The sequence below is a fragment of the Ahaetulla prasina genome, chromosome 8, assembly GCF_028640845.1.
Source record: "Ahaetulla prasina isolate Xishuangbanna chromosome 8, ASM2864084v1, whole genome shotgun sequence".
Classification (NCBI taxonomy): domain Eukaryota; kingdom Metazoa; phylum Chordata; class Lepidosauria; order Squamata; family Colubridae; genus Ahaetulla; species Ahaetulla prasina.
In genome coordinates, this window is record NC_080546.1 from 90,515,204 (window position 1) to 90,528,161 (window position 12,958).

Sequence of the window (12,958 nt, forward strand, 5' to 3'; positions counted from 1 at the left end):
AGACCGGGTTCATTTAACAACGGGGTTACTCACTTAACAATTGCCGTGAGTCACTTAAACAACTGTGCCAAGAAAGATCGTAAAACGAGACAAAATTCACCGAATGAATTTTTCACGTAGCAACCTAAATTTCGGACTCAGTTGTGGTCACAAGTCAAGGACTGCCTGTAACTAGATTTTGTCTGCCAGCAACTAAGATTTGCAAGTAGATAATATAAGGGGTCCTGGCCATAGCTCTACTCACTGAGAAATCTCTTTGTGGTTTTTAAAATCTTTTATCTCTTTTACATCTTTATGTGGCCTTTAGAAATCTCCCTTTCGTATTAATATTAAGAATGTTTATAGAGGTATAAGTGTTTTCATGTTGTAGTATTAGTTCTGGCCTAGGCTTCCTGATACAGTAACAAGCACACAATTAGTCCCAAAAACCCTCTTTTTATTTCACTGGCTGTGAATTCTGTTCATTCCCAGCCGTGCTGAGTCACCAAGAGTTTGTAAAGAGCCCGACAGAAGTCTGCCACAGTCCTTCGGGATAAGGCTGATAAACACCCACCTTTATCTCCCTCGACACGCTGCCAAAGACCTAATTGGCAATTAGCTTTGCAAGGCCACACGGAGCGCAGAGTCAAAACGGAGCTTCAGAATTTAAACCGAACAAAATTGCTTCCTGCAAAGGCTCACGTGCCTTTGCTCCTCCTTTATGCCTTATGGAAAGGACCAGTCATCTCCAAGCCTTACTCCCAAGTGGCCCCTTTTGTCTTAACTGTTCTTGCCTTCTGACAGTTCTGTGCAGGCACGCACTGGGAACAGGCTCCCCCTGTTCCTGTGCCTCACTGATATCAGACTCTGGAGGCTCCAGAGTCAGCACATAACTCCCAGATGGCCCTGGCCCCCTCTCTGCCTCCAACGCAGAGCCCTCGTCCGAGCCTTCCCCAGACTCCAGGACTGGCCCATGTTCCTCCCCAGCCTCCTCACTGTCCGGCTCTGCTGCCAGCTCTGCAGGCTGCTGTCAGAGCAATCCTAATTTTTACTCATCTTTTATAGCGTATAGTTTTCAGTGGGATTATTGAAATGAAGTTTAAATTTCTGTTTATATTTTATAACTGGTGTACGGCTAAAATCAGGACCTTATTGGTGAAATGCAAAATTTGGAACACGTTTTCGTTCATTTGGCTTGGAAATTGAAGAATGTTTAGTTGAGCAAATTGCAGGTTGGTACCCTTATTAAATGTCAATTGAAATGTTGAATTTACAGGTTGGGGTTCCTTGGCCTTTTACATATGGAAGTTTTTAATCAGCGCTTGGAACAAGAGCATAACGCCTCGGTCATTTTGACAGCTCCCACCGTTCCGTACAAGGCTATCCTTTCTTCCCCAAAATTGATAAAGGTGACGATTTTTTGTTTTTAAAAAAAGTCTCAAATTATCAGTGCTTGAAGATAGATTGAGTGTAATTCTCAACCGTTTCCATAATTTAGTTTAATTCTCCAGAACGTCCGTCATGAAGCTTGCAAATAAGATATTTTCCTCTAGAATATACCATTAATACGTGGCTAATTCACATCGTGTTTTGATTAAATATATATATATAGAATGTAAAATGCAAGGTGTAAAACATTATAAATGTATGTCTAGATTATACATTTTTTATTAAGTTATATTTCTGTCGTGTCCCCCTCCCCCTCCGACGACCGAGTCTAGGAAGTCCGTATCAGGCGTGGCAACGAAGCCTCTGCAGCTTTGCCAAATTCCTCCGAGGTTTCTCAGGGCAGGCAGGAGTCCAAGTTGTGACTTCAGCAAAGTAGATGAGACTTTGCTTGACTCAAGGTTGGAATGCCAAAAGCAGGTCCTTTATATAGGCTGTGGGGTGTGGCTCCATGACTCAGCATTTATCCAGGCCTGCCCCTCCCTCCCTTCTGCTGGCGTCGCCTCTCAGATCTCCGGAAGCGAGGATCCTCCTACTGTGAATTCTCTTCAGCTGAATCTGCTGTCGGTAATTCCAGCACGTGGCTGGCTCCCTGCTCACACGCTGTAGGAGTGAGGTTTGTTTGTTCATTCCTGACATCCTGTCCGGGCATGGGGCCAGGGCCGGGGGCCGGAGGCATGACAGGCCGTTCATCTTCATTATCAGACTCCGAGTCTGATAGCAGGCCCGGGTGCAGACGGGGGGGGGGGGGCGGCTGAGGAGAGGAGGGAGGACGAGGCACAACAATTTCCCCTTTTCCCTTCCTCCTCACTGTCCTGTTATTTGCTTTTGTATTTTGTATTTTAAAATGTATGTTTAGATTATCTATATTATTATTATTATTTTGTTATTTCATTTGTTACAACCAGGAAATCAGCAAAGTCTCCATTATAGGCTAGAATTTTGGCACTTCTTCTCACTACAGTAGTGGCTAAAATCGTGGAAACCTTTTGGGAAAAGTGTATTTTTTAAAATCATTTAAAGAGTGCTACTTTTTTCTCTTACTGGAAAGCTTTAAAAATACCTTCTTTTTGTCTTTCTTTTTTCCTATTTTGCAGGAACATAGAAAAGAGGAAATCACGATCGTGAATCCCGCAGAGTTTCCTGATCATTCCGTGGTAAAAGAATACTTGGAGCCGATAGTTTTAGGGACTATTGTGACCCCTAAAGAATATATTGGAGAAATATTCACTCTTTGCCAGGTTGGTGCGTAAGGTTTTCATTTCCAACCCACTCCTGGGAGGAAGGATACTGCAAAATCTCCATTCCCACCCCACTCCAGGGGAAGGATATTGCAAAGTCTCCATTCCCACCCCACTTCGGGGGAAGGATATTGCAAAAACTCCATTCCAACCCCACTCCTGGAAGGATGCTGCAAAATCTCCATTTCTACCCCACTCCTGGGAGGAAGGATACTGCAAAATCTCCATTCCCACCCCACTCCTGGGAGGAAGGATACTGCAAAATCTCCATTCCCACCCCACTCCTGGGAGGAAGGATACTGCAAAATCTCCATTCCCACCCCACTCCTGGGAGGAAGGATACTGCAAAATCTCCATTTCTACCCCACTCCTGGGAGGAAGGATACTGCAAAATCTCCATTCCCACCCCACTCCTGGGAGGAAGGATACTGCAAAATCTCCATTCCCACCCCACTCCTGGGAGGAAGGATACTGCAAAATCTCCATTCCCACCCCACTCCTGGGAGGAAGGATACTGCAAAATCTCCATTCCCACCCCACTCCTGGGAGGAAGGAATTTCAAAATCTCCATTCCCACCCCATTCCAGGGAGGAAGGATATTGCAAAATCTCCATTCCCACCCCACTCCTGGGACGAAGGATATTGCAAAATCTCCATTCCCACCCCACTCCTGGGGAAAGGATATTGCAAAATCTCCATTCCCACCCCACTCCTGGGAGGAAGGATACTGCAAAATCACCATTCCCACCCCACTCCTGGGAGGAAGGATACTGCAAAATCTCCATTCCCACCCCACTTCAGGGAAAGGATACCGCAAAGTCTCCATTCCCACCCCACTCCTGGGAGGAAGGATACTACAAAATCTCCATTCCCACCCACTCCAGGGGAAGGATACTGCAAAATCTCCATTCCCACCCCACTCCTGGGGAAAGGATATTGCAAAATCTCCATTCCCACCCCACTCTTGGGAGGAAGGATACTGCAAAATCTCCATTCCCACCCCACTCCTGGGAGGAAGGATACTGCAAAATCTCCATTCCCACCCCACTTCAGGGAAAGGATACCGCAAAATCTCCATTCCCACCCCACTCCTGGGAGGAAGGATACTACAAAATATCCATTCCCACCCCACTCCAGGAAAAGGATACGGCAAAATCTCCATTCCCACCGCACTCCAGGGGAAGGATACGGCAAAATCCCCATTCCCACCCCACTCTGGGGGAAGGATACTGCAAAATCTCCATTCCCACCCCACTCCTGGGAGGAAGGCTACAGCAAAATCCCCATTCCCACCCCACTCTGGGGCCAACCAACCAGAGGTGGTATTTGCCAGTTCTCCGACCTGCTCAAAATTTCTGCTACCGGTTCGCCAGAACCTGTCGGAACCTGCTGGATTTCAACTGCTGCTGTTGTGTGATTTTTCTCAGGCACGGAGAGCAGTTCAGAAGGATACGGTGTACATGGATGACCGCAGAGTCATGATGGTTTATCTCTTCCCGCTGAACGAAATCGTGGTAGATTTCTTCGACGTGTTGAAATCCTTGTCATCTGGTTATGCCAGGTAGGTTAACCTGGTTATATCATGGTTTGATGAGACTTCCCACGCTTGTATAATTCTGAAGCTGGGAGATCCAAGGCTATTATTACTATCTATTGACGTTTTAAGGGACGCGTGGCTCAGGGACTAAGACGCTGAGCTTGTCGATCGAAAGGTCGGCAGTTCGGCGGTTCGAATCCCTAGTGCCGCATAACGGGGTGAGCTCCCGTGACTTGCCTCAGCTTCTGCCAACCTAGCAGTTCGAAAGCAGGTAAAAAATGCAAGTAGAAAAATAGGGACCACCTTTGGTAGGAAGGGAACAGCGTTCCATGCGCCTTTGGCATTGAGTCCTGCCGGCCACATGACCACGGAGACGTCTTCGGACAGCGCTGGCTCTTCAGCTTTGAAACAGAGATGAGCACCGCCCCCTAGAGTCAGGAACGACTAGCATATATGTGCAAGGGGAACCTTGACCTTTTTGATTAACTTTTTGAAAACGAGATTTTTACTTGAGGCTCGGAGGATGCAGGATATCCAAGCGCATTGAAGGCCGCAAGAAGTTTTGATACATGTCCATAACCATGTGTGTGCAGGTAGTCCTCGACTTACAACAGTTCTCTTAGTGACGGTTCAAAGTAACAACATGACTGATGAAAGCGGCGCATCGCCGTTTTTTCACACTTAACGACCGTTGAAGCCTCTCCATGGTCACCTGATCAAAATTTAGATACTTGGCAAACGACTCGGATTTATGACGGTGGCAACATCCCGGCGGGGGGGGGGAGGGGTGTCACGTCACGCGATCCTCTTTTGCGACCTTCTGCCACACAGAATCCATGGGGAAACCAGTCACTAAGTGAACTGAATGGTCACTAAGTGACGTGTTGTAGGTCGAGGGCTACCTGTATAGGTCAGAAATTGTACCTTTCAGACCGCTCGTATCGGACGTTAGTTGAACCGACCCTCTTCTCTTTTCAGCTTCGACTATGAAGACGCAGGATACCAGCCTGCGGATCTTGTCAAAATGGATATTTTTTTAAATGGAAAATCTGTGGAAGAGCTGATAACTATTGTACCTCGGTAAGTCAGGTTTGTTTGTTTTTTAAATTTACATTTATATCCCGCCCTTCTCCGAAGACTCAGGGCGGCTTACAGTGTGTAAGGCAATAGTCTCATTCTATTTGTATATTTACAAAGTCAACTTATTGCCCCCCCAACAATCTGGGTCCTCATTTTACCTACCTTATAAAGGATGGAAGGCTGAGTCAACCTTGGACCTGGTGGGACTAGAACCTGCAGTAATTGCAGGCAGCTGTGTTTTAATAACAGGCTTCTTACAGCCTGAGCCACCACGGCCCTGTAGTTGTAGTTGCATGCACATTCATTTTTAAAAAATTCAATCTTCAAATTCAGGTCGTCTAATCCAGGGGTCTGCAAACTGGGCCCTTTTAAGACTTGTGGACTTCAACTCCCAGAGTTCCTCAGCCAGCAAAGGCGAGTGGTTTGGAGAACTGGTAGCAAAAATCCCTGCACCCCCCCCCCCAATGCCCAGCTGAGCCACACGATCGTCAGAGCCTTTTTTTTAAAAAAACTTTTAAAAGCATTTTTTAAAAGATAAAAATGCTGAAGCCTGCTAGGCAAAAAATGGAGGGTGTAGGAAAAAATGGGGGATGGGGGTTTTGTTAGAGAGAGAGAGAAAGAGGAAGAAAAAGAAAGAGGAAGGAAGGAAGGAAGGAAGGAAGGAAGGAAGGAAGGAAGGAAGGAAGGAAGGAAGGAAGGAAGGAAGGAAGGAAAAGAAAGAAAGAAAGAAAGAAAGAAAGAAAGAAAGAAAGAAAGAAAGAAAGAAAGAAAAGGAGAGGAAGGAAGGACTACAAACCTGGCACTAGATGCAGCTTCAAAGGATAATCAGAAAGGAAGGAAGGAAGGAAAGAAAGAAAGAAAGAAAGGAAGGAAGGAAGGAAGGAAGGAAGGAAGGAAGGAAGGAAGGAAGGAAGGACAGAAAGAAAGAAAGAAAGAAAGAGAAAGGAAGAAAAGGAGAGGAAGGAAGGACTACAAACCTGGCACTAGATGCAGCTTCAAAGGATAATCCAGGGCTGGGGGGACCTGGAGGTCATCTAGTCCAACCCTCCTCCAGCAGGACATTGTTAATGAGTTTCTGTCTTTTGATCCCTCATCGCATAGCCACGCCCACCCAGTCACATGACCCCTCCCGACCAAGCCACGCCCACAGAACCTTTAGGAAAGGAATTTAGATTTCAACACTGCCCCGCAGGATTGTAGGAAGTAACTGCAGGTTGCCCTCGACTTACTAAATTTTGTTCAGTGAATTACAGATGAGAGTATTTAAGTCGGGCAAGATTCTGTCTATCGTGTGTAAGCAAATCGAAAGAACGGAATCCCGGTGGGAATTTTTTTTGCATTGTTCTCGGGCTTAGCTTGTCCCGACACCCCCGTTCCTCATGTCCACGGTTGATGTCCTCTTGGAAAAGACCCAGGACTGACCCGTTCTTACTTCTTTCTTCTTTCTCAGAGAGAAAGCCTACTCCGTTGGCAAATCCATGTGCGAGCGATTAAGAGACCTCATCCCAAGGCAGATGTTTGAAATCGCTATCCAGGCGGGTCTCGGCAACAAAATAATTGCAAGAGAAACGTAAGTCGTCACGCTTCACTTGTGTCGTGTCCCACTCCTCCGCTGACGGCCGGGTCAGGGAAATCCGAATCAGGCTTGCCTCTGCAGCTCTGCCCAAAGTCCTAGCAAAGTCCTCAGAGCAGGCAGGAGACCAGAAAGTGACTTCAGCAAGATAAGTTCGACTTATGCCTGACTCAGAGACTGCCAGAAAGCAAATCCTTTATGTAGGCCATGGGGTGTGGCTCCATGACTCAGCACTCATTAAGGCCTGCCCCTCCTTTCCTTCTGTTGCCTCCGCCTATCCAGTCTTCTGATGCGAGGGTCACTCCAATCAGCAGCTGTTGGAAATAAACTTTCCTCAGGCTCACATGCTGTGGAGGAGGGGGAAGGGTCTAGCTGCTCCGTTTGCCTGGGCATGGAGCCAGGGCTGGGGCCGGGGGGTGCTCCCTCCTCTGCAGCCTGCTTGGGCATGGAGCCAGGGCTGGGACCGGGAGTTGCCCCCTCCTCTTCAGCTTGTCTGGGCATGGAGGCAGGACTGGGGCCGGGAGGCATACATTCCTCCGTGTTCGGGAGCAGATAAGAAGGCCCCGGCTGCTGTGAGAGCGGGCAAGACACAACAACTTGGTTTTCAAAGGTAACCTTTTCTTTTCAGTCCTTTTAACAATTTTTTTTTTTAAAGTGGCTACTTGTCCTCGACTTACAACAGCTCGCTCAGTGACCATTCGATGGCACAGAAAAAAGAACTCATGAGCATTTTTCACACTTACGACCAGGGCTGCGATTCACAGAATTTATCTACCAGTTCGCCCAGCGCTGAAAATGTGACCGCCCACCTTCGGACATGCGCCTGGCCTTACGCGCATGCACTTTGCTTTCGTGCGCGCACTTTACCTGCATGCGCCCGGCCTCAAAAATGTGCCTAAATACGTCAGCATATAGCTGGGGCAGGTGGGCAGGCCCAGCTGTGATTTCCTCTACCGGTTCGCCCGAACCAATGTGAATTCAACCTCTGCTTACGACTGTTGCAACATCCCCATGGTCACGTGGTTTTATCCTCAAATGCTTGACAACTGACTCACACTTACAACGGCTTGCAGCATCCTGGAGGGGTCGTGCGATCGATCCCCTTTTGCGACCTTCTGACCAGCAAAGTCAAGCGGGGGAGGGGAGGGGAGCCAGATTCGCTTAACGACCGTGTTACTCATTTAAGAGCTTGCAGTGATTCGCTTAGCAAAGGCGACAAGAAAAGTCGTAAAACGGGGCAAAACTCAGTTAATCAATTCCTCACTTAGCCGCATGAATTTTGGGCTCAGTTTTGGTCGTAAGTCGAGGACTACCTGTATAATCCTGGTTTCTAAAGTGGGCGATTCAGACTGGGAATTAATTAATTAAGTTTGGCCTTTAAAGAAATGTGTCCCTTCAGGAAGGAAGCGGAGTGTATAGTTAGTCTTCAATTTACAACACTTCATTTAGTGGCTGATTATATTATATATAATATGTCCAATTATATGAACGGCACAGGAGTCTAGAGGTCGAGCTCTCGACTCACAATCAGGAGTCTGCGAGTTCGATCCTAGGTAGTTGCAGATATTTCTCTCTCTGGGCACAATGAATAATTGTGTACTGTGAACTCCATTTAGCCGTCAGGAAGGGCATCCGGCCAGTAAACGCTCAGCTCCATTCAGTCACCCCAATTCCAACTCGGTGCACCAGATATTTCTCTCTCTGGGCACAATGAATAATTGTTTACTGTGAACTCCATGTAGCCGTCAGGAAGGGCATCCGGCCAGTAAATGCTCAGCTCCATTCTGTTACCCCAGTTCCAACTCGGTGCAGCAGATATTTCTCTCTCTGGGCACAATGAATAATTGTCTACTGTGAACTCCATGTAGCCGTCAGGAAGGGCATCCGGCCAGTAAACGCTCAGCTCCATTCAGTCGCCCCAATTCCAACTCGATGCAACGGGTCATTAAAAGGGGGAAGAACCCAATTATGTTGTATTCCAGTAGCATGAAAATGGAAACTTTAAATAAACTAGAAAACAAGAGTAGAGGGAAGATTAATTTTTAAGTTAAGTAGCTGCTCAGTGCCAAAGAGTGTTATCCATTTGATTTGATTTCTTAGACTTCCCTAGTCCAAAAAGATTTAAAAGCACATAATTAGCAATTATCCGCTGCTTCAGAACTTCAAATTATGGAATACTTTGTATTATCCTTTTAAAATGCAACTCGGTTTATTTTATTTTCCAGGGTGAAAGCTTTTAGAAAAGATGTCCTGGCAAAATGTGTAAGTATCGGGGTTTTTTTCTGTTTTCATGAGCCAGGGCTAGCTTGATGGAATTTTAAGGGGGTTTTAGGATTGTTTTACTTTAGTTTTAAATCTTAATTGGCCATTTATAATCAGATTTTTAATATGTTTTTAATTTGTCTATGTGTTTGTTGTTTTTACTTGGCTGTGCACCGCCCTGAGTCCTTTGGGAGAAGGGCGGTATAAAAATCTAATAAATAATAAATTATTATTATTATTAGTATTAGTATTTCTTTTTTTTCCCGTAAATTAGCCCCTTTTTTTTTCTAAGTAAGATTTTATCCACTTCATTTTAAGTTGTAACCTGGGTTAAATTCACCTGGAGTGTTTGATACAATTCTCAATAGTTTTTAACTTGCTTTTTATTATTCAGGGATAATAGCAATGCAGGGGGAAAAAAGTTATCAACATTGACCGCTATCCTTCTGGTTGCTATTAATCTTGGAACAAGGTGCTCTCAGAGCTTGGTTGTTTCCTTGCAGGCATTTCATTACCCAAGTAGGTAACATCATCAGTGTTAGAAGGGAATGGGGTGTGTGGAGAGGAGGAAGAGGAAACGATTATGGGGCCCTTGGCGCTCTCTTCCTTTTCTTGCAGACTTCTAATTACCAAACTAGGTAACATCGTCAAGGGTTAGAAGGGAGTGGGGTTTGCAGAGAAGGAGAGGTGGAGGAGTGTGGGGGTCCTTGGTACTCTCTGAGATTCCTTTGCTTGAAGACGTTTCATGACCCAAACTAGCTAACATCATCAGTGCTAGAACCGAGTGGGGTTTCCTTCCGGTGTTCTCTTCTGGCACTGATGTTGTAACCTAGCTGGGTCATGAAACATCTGCAAGAAAACCACCAAGCTCAGAGAGCATCAAGGATCCCACAGTCCTCCTCCTCCTCCTCCCCATAAACTCCACTCCCTTCTAACACTGATGATGTTACCTAGTTGGGTCATGAAAGGTCTGCAAGAAAACAGCTCAGAAAGCATCAAAGGCCACACAGTCCTCCTTCTCATTCTCTTCTTCCTCCTCCTCCTCTTTGCCAACCACACTCCCTTCTAGCACTGATGATTGTTGTGTCTGCGCCCCCCCACCACCAGAAAGTGACTTGGACAGTGAGAGGGAAGGGCCGTCAGGACTTACCTCGGGAGCACCAGCTTCCCTGGCTCAGCTCCAGGAGCCAGAGGCAGGCCAGGTGGAGGAGATAACGAGGCCTCCGTCCCGACTCTTTTCCCCCCCCCAGGCCACGCCTTCAGACCCAGCTGATGGCAATCAGGCCTGGCTGGACCCTAGGTTTCGTAGGCAGGAGAGGCGGGAACAACAGAAGCAAGGGTGGGGCAGGCCTAGGAAGTGCTGAGTCATGGAGCCACACCCCACAGGATATAAAACCAGCGAGGGCTGTTGTGCCTCCTCGTAGCAGGCAAATCAGCTGCTTAACTAAGAGCTGAAGTACTGTTTGTTGACTCATCGGCATCAAGGGAGATAACAGAGTCACTTGGCAGACGCTGGCTCTTTTGCCGCCAGAGCTGATAGTGCCGGCTAATTAAGCCATCGCTCGGACGGAGGCGAGGGGGACAGAACAATGATGTTACCTAGCAGAAAACCGCCCAGCTCAGAGGACCCACCAAGGACCCCCCCTCATTTCAACCCTGAGTTACAAATACTCTCCTTGATTGGTATTTAACCTGGAAGCATTCCTTCTTTGTTAACAACAGTACGGAGGCGACATCACAAGGAAAATGAAGCTCTTGAAGAGGCAGGCCGAAGGGAAGAAGAAGATGAGGAGAATTGGGAATGTCGAAGTGCCGAAGGACGCTTTCATCAAAGTTCTCAAGAAGCAGCTCGACAGATAGCTTACAGAGGTTGCTTCCAGCTGTTTGCAAAATCAAGCTGATGAGAACTGTTTGAGCCAGCTGTTTGCAAACTTGAATCGGGTCTCATCTGTTCGTGTGCAAGATTGGACGCCGTTCTAATGGACCCGTTTCCATAAAGCCACAAAACTGATGACCTAAAAAAATATAAATCTAAAATATAAGTTAATGTCTGAGAGTATTACGGCCAATTTTGGATGCCATTTCTCAGAACTGGGCCTCGTGCCTTTGAGATGCCTATTTGTCTTTTTCCATATTTGATTACAGTCTGGATCTTGATATCCGCAAGCCCTTGGCTACGCTAGAGACCGTATTTTTCGGCGTATAACGCACCGGAATATAAGACGCACCTTAGTGTTTGGGGAGGAAAATAAGAAAAAACCTGATTGGCAAGTAGATCAGCCTTCCGGAATATCCCCAATCAGCTGTTCCCAGAGGTGAATTTTAGCAACAGGTTCCTTGGTTGTGAGCTCTGTGCCTTGCTTTTTTTTTCTGTCTCTGAAAGCCTCCGAAACAGCTTCAGAAAAAAAGCCTCTGAAGCTCTATTTGGAGGCTTTTTTTCTGAAGCTCTTGTTTGGGGGCTTTTTTTTCTGAAGCTCTGTTTGGGGGCTTTTTTTCTGAAGCTTCATTTCTGATGCTTTTTTCAGCCTCTGAAACCTCTATTTGAGAAGCTGGGTGGGGCTACATTCGGAGTATAAGACACACCCAGATTTTCACCCTCTTTTTTGGGGGGAAAAGGTGTGTCTTATACTCTGAAAAATACGGTAAATAAACCTGGGTACAAATACAGTTACCCTCAATTTACGACTACAATCACCATCATCTTTTAAGAACCCCATAATCCCTTGCCGGATGGAGGCTGGGCAGCTGAATGGAGCCGAGTGTTTACTGGCCGGATGCCCTTCCCTGTCGCCAATGCGGAGTTTTGTTCAGCAGATATATTCTCATTGCGCCCAGGGAGAGAAATATCTGCCTCTACCTAGGATCGAACTCACAGCCTCCTGATTGTGAGGCAAGAGCTCCACTTCTAGGCCACCTAAGAATTTACGACTACAATGGAGTCCAAAATTTCTCTTGCAAAGTGAGACCTTTGTTCAGGGAGTTTTGTCCCATTTTACCTTTCTTGGCGCAGTTGTTAAGTGAATCGACGGAGGCCTTAAGTTAGCAACATAGTTGTTAAGCAAATCCTGCTTTCCCATTGACTTTTGCTTATCAGGTCTCCAAAGGAGAACACTTGACCTCAGGACGCTGTAACCGTCATAAATATGAGCCAGTTACCAAGTACCCTAGTTTTCGGCACATGAAACACAGTGAATGCTGTAACGGTTGTGTGAAAAACGGTCATAAATCACATTTTTCAGCGCTTGTTACGAGTTTTTCAAAGTTTTTTGTAAGTTTGAACGGTCACTAAATGAACTCCTGTAAGTTGAGGACTTCGCATCTTTGGTGCGAGCTTGCTAGCCTTTTTCAAAACTACTTAAATCTTAATGTGGAATATAAATTGAATTAGCCACTTTATAGAATATTGACTTCTGATCCATTGGGATGCTGTTTGTATAAATTTAAGAATCCGCAGCGACAATATACTGGAACTGGAGTTCGTCTTCCCAGCAGAGGGTGAAACACAAGAATGTTTTTCAAACGTAGCCACATCTTAAAAAGTGACCCAAGTGATTTCTGTATTTCGCAACTATGGAAAACTTCCAAATGTGTGGACTTCAACTCCCAGAATTCCTTGTGCTGGCTGGAGATCTCTGGGCATTGAAGTCCACAAGTCTTAAAAAGTTACTAAGGTTGAGAAACAATGGTTTAAACAATGGAATTGGTTCAGGGGAGGGTAAATGATTACCGTATTTTTCGGAGTATAAGATGCTCTGGATTATAAAATGCCACCTACCTTTTTTTGGGGAGGAAAACAACAAAACAATATCTGCCTCTGCCTCCAAGCAATTTGCCTCCTTG

At 46.1% G+C, this 12,958-nt stretch overlaps 1 protein-coding gene across 2 annotated transcripts in view; it reads left to right on the plus strand.

The window, feature by feature from the left end:
- The window catches only part of GUF1 (GTP binding elongation factor GUF1), a 33,723-nt gene extending 22,206 nt beyond the window's left edge, over nt 1-11,517 (plus strand). For both annotated transcript variants that reach the window (XM_058193344.1, XM_058193345.1), the window contains exons 12-18: nt 1,256-1,388; nt 2,523-2,666; nt 4,094-4,227; nt 5,182-5,283; nt 6,734-6,853; nt 9,082-9,118; nt 10,841-11,517. In XM_058193344.1, the coding sequence (XP_058049327.1) occupies nt 1,256-1,388; nt 2,523-2,666; nt 4,094-4,227; nt 5,182-5,283; nt 6,734-6,853; nt 9,082-9,118; nt 10,841-10,978 (808 nt within the window). In that variant the 3' untranslated portion in view covers nt 10,979-11,517. The remainder of the gene's footprint in view (nt 1-1,255; nt 1,389-2,522; nt 2,667-4,093; nt 4,228-5,181; nt 5,284-6,733; nt 6,854-9,081; nt 9,119-10,840) is intronic.
- Nucleotides 11,518-12,958: the final 1,441 nt, after the last annotated feature.